Raw genomic sequence first — 2,500 nt, forward strand, 5'->3', positions numbered from 1 at the left:
GAATAAGTGCGAGTAAGTGAATAAGCTTTGTGTGCGTGTGTGTGTGTGTGAGTGTGTGAGTGAGTGAGGGAGAGAGGAGAAGGAGAGTGGAGAAGCTGAGCGATGTGAGGGCTGGGTGAAGGGGTGAGGAGTTGGGAGTGCGCACAAACACGCATAGATACAAGCACACACATGTACACAAACACATGCACACACACACAAACACATGCACAGACACTCACACACGCGCGCACGCACATGCACAGACACTCACACACGCGCGCACGCACCACACACCTTCATGGCCAACCGCCGCCACTGTGGTCTGTCGATGTGTCTTCCTTTGCCTTGATGAATTTGATCCGTTTTCGGTTTACTCTCGTGTTTGCTTCTTGGTTGAACAGAGGGAAGTTGCTCGCGGCAGCCAAGATGAACGATCCCTTGTGGCGCAATTGGCTAGCGCGTTCGACTGTTAATCGAGAGGTTGCAAGTTCGAGCCTTGCCAAGGGAGCACGCTTTTTTTTGGTTTCTTTTTTGCCTTAGTTAGCCACAACACAAAGCAAAAAAAAAAAAGAAGCGTTGACTCAGCCGGGATTTGAACCCGGGCCTCCCGCGCACTGAGTGTCATGGCGACACTGGGAGAGAAAGAAATTGGCAGGCGGAAATTGTACCCCTCAACTACTGAGTCTCGTACTGACCAAGGGGGAGTAGGAGCAGGATTTGAATCAGTGCCGGGAGGCTGCGAAGATGGCGAAACCGAGAAAAAAAAGAATAGAACAGTGACTCAGCCGGGATTTGAACCCGGGCCTCCCGCGCACTGAAGCGCTCTTGGTTAAGCGCTTGGGAGAAATTGGCAGGCGGAAATTGTACCCCTCAACTACTGAGTCGCGCTCTTGTTATGTGCCCAAGGGGAAAATCTGTATATCAAAAGGATCGAGCCTCTGCAAACAAAACAACAACTTGGCTTTTGCTTGTCTTCTTGTGCTTTGCTCCTTCTTTCTTGTGCTTTGCTTCTTCTTGTGCCACGACCGACTTGGACGCAGACAGGCAAACACCAAGCACACACGAAGCCACACAGCCACAACAACGATGGCAGACAGGCACGCGCAGCAATCAGGAGGCAGTGGGGCGCATCAGCAGATCCCAGAGCCCTTTGTGACCTTCTATGGCGAGGAGTGCCTCCACGCAGGTGCGTTTGCTCGTGCATCATTCGCGTGTGCTCGTGTGTCGTGTGGGGTTTTGCCGAACAAAACCACTGTGTGCATCATCTATCATCCACACGCACGCGCCCATATTGAACTCACACCCACGACGTGGATGCGAAATGTGATTTTAGATGACACTGTGACGTACCTCCCGCCGAATGACAACCCCAAGGCCGGGACGCTGCTTGTCACAACATTCAGGCTGCTCTTCAAGGTGCGTCGTGATTGAGTGACCTGCGAACACTATCGTGCTGAGCATGTACAGATCCTGTTTCGGTATTGTATCACATGCTCGTCACTCCTTCTCCTTTGTCGTTGCCGCCACAGAGCACAGACTCTGATGAATACCATGTGGAGTTACCCCTTGGTGCCATTGACAAGTTTGAAAAGGTGCAGTCTTCACGATGTGTGTGTGCTTGTCTATGTGCGTGAGTGTTTGTGCATGTGCATGCGTGTGATTATCTATGTGTTTGTGTTTGTGTTCGTGTTTGTGTATGTGTTTGTGTTTGTGTTGTGTATGTTGTGGGAACTAAAGTGAAGGTTGTGTTTGTCCCTGTGTCATCGTTCCTCCTCACGTTTTGCTGTACGTGCTCTTTTTGCCTTGACATGCAACGTTCTTGCGACTGCATGCGTCTCTTAGGTTGGCGGTGCAACGAGCCGGGGCGCTTACGCATATGGTGTCGAGATCCACTCCAAGGTACGCCTATGTAGGGTACCGACCGCTGTTGTTGCGATTGTCTTGTTGCTATCGTCTTGTTTCTTCCATTCACTCTGCTGCTGCAATGTTCACAGGATCTGCGTACGTTGCGGTTTGCGCACAACCCCAAAGAGCACTCGCGTCGCCGCCTGTACGAACTCCTCTCCCGCCACGTGTTTCCTCTCTCAAACGGTGCGCTGACTGTGCTTGCTCTGTGTGTGTGTGTGTGTGTGTGTGTGTGTGTGCTCTGCGTGTGTGTTTGCGTGTGTGTTTGACGCAGGTTTTGACGCAGGTGTGTGTGTGTGTTTTCGTCACACATTGGGCTTGATTGTCACGTCACTGCTCCAGCGATCATGTATCACTCATTCGTGGTTTCTTCGTATCGGCGTGCACTGCAGGCGTTCCCGCGTACTGCGAATACTACCAAGGGCGCATGCACCTGAAGAAGGCCGACGACAACGAGCCAACCAAGGGCTGGACAATCTACTCCGTTCACAAGGAGGCGGAACGCATGGTGCGCACGTGTTCATGTGTTCTTGTGTGTCTGTGTGTGTTTGTGTGTGTGTCTGTGTGTGTCTGTGTGTGTGTGTCTGGCTGGCTGTCTGTGTGCGATTTCGTC

General features: G+C 51.9%; 1 protein-coding gene and 3 non-coding genes across 4 annotated transcripts in view; 2 read left to right on the forward strand and 2 right to left on the reverse strand.

Annotated features, from left to right (window-relative positions):
• Positions 1 to 416: 416 nt before the first annotated feature.
• PTSG_20143 lies at positions 417 to 490 on the forward strand. The gene has a single exon. It is a non-coding gene; the product is annotated as a tRNA-Asn (tRNA).
• A 69-nt stretch (positions 491 to 559) lies between these two features.
• Positions 560 to 667, reverse strand: PTSG_20144. The gene has a single exon. It is a non-coding gene; the product is annotated as a tRNA-Gly (tRNA).
• A 92-nt stretch (positions 668 to 759) lies between these two features.
• On the reverse strand, positions 760 to 866 carry PTSG_20145. The gene has a single exon. It is a non-coding gene; the product is annotated as a tRNA-Gly (tRNA).
• Positions 867 to 913: 47 nt separating this feature from the next.
• PTSG_09234 (myotubularin) overlaps positions 914 to 2,500 on the forward strand; it is a 5,978-nt gene continuing 4,391 nt past the window's right edge. The window contains exons 1-6 of the mRNA XM_004989434.1: positions 914 to 1,168; positions 1,316 to 1,398; positions 1,512 to 1,574; positions 1,825 to 1,881; positions 1,977 to 2,073; positions 2,280 to 2,395. Of these exons, the coding sequence (XP_004989491.1) occupies positions 1,069 to 1,168; positions 1,316 to 1,398; positions 1,512 to 1,574; positions 1,825 to 1,881; positions 1,977 to 2,073; positions 2,280 to 2,395 (516 nt within the window). The 5' untranslated portion in view covers positions 914 to 1,068. The remainder of the gene's footprint in view (positions 1,169 to 1,315; positions 1,399 to 1,511; positions 1,575 to 1,824; positions 1,882 to 1,976; positions 2,074 to 2,279; positions 2,396 to 2,500) is intronic.

The sequence above is a fragment of the Salpingoeca rosetta genome, assembly GCF_000188695.1.
Source record: "Salpingoeca rosetta unplaced genomic scaffold supercont1.29, whole genome shotgun sequence".
In the NCBI taxonomy this organism is placed as follows: Eukaryota; class Choanoflagellata; order Craspedida; family Salpingoecidae; genus Salpingoeca; species Salpingoeca rosetta.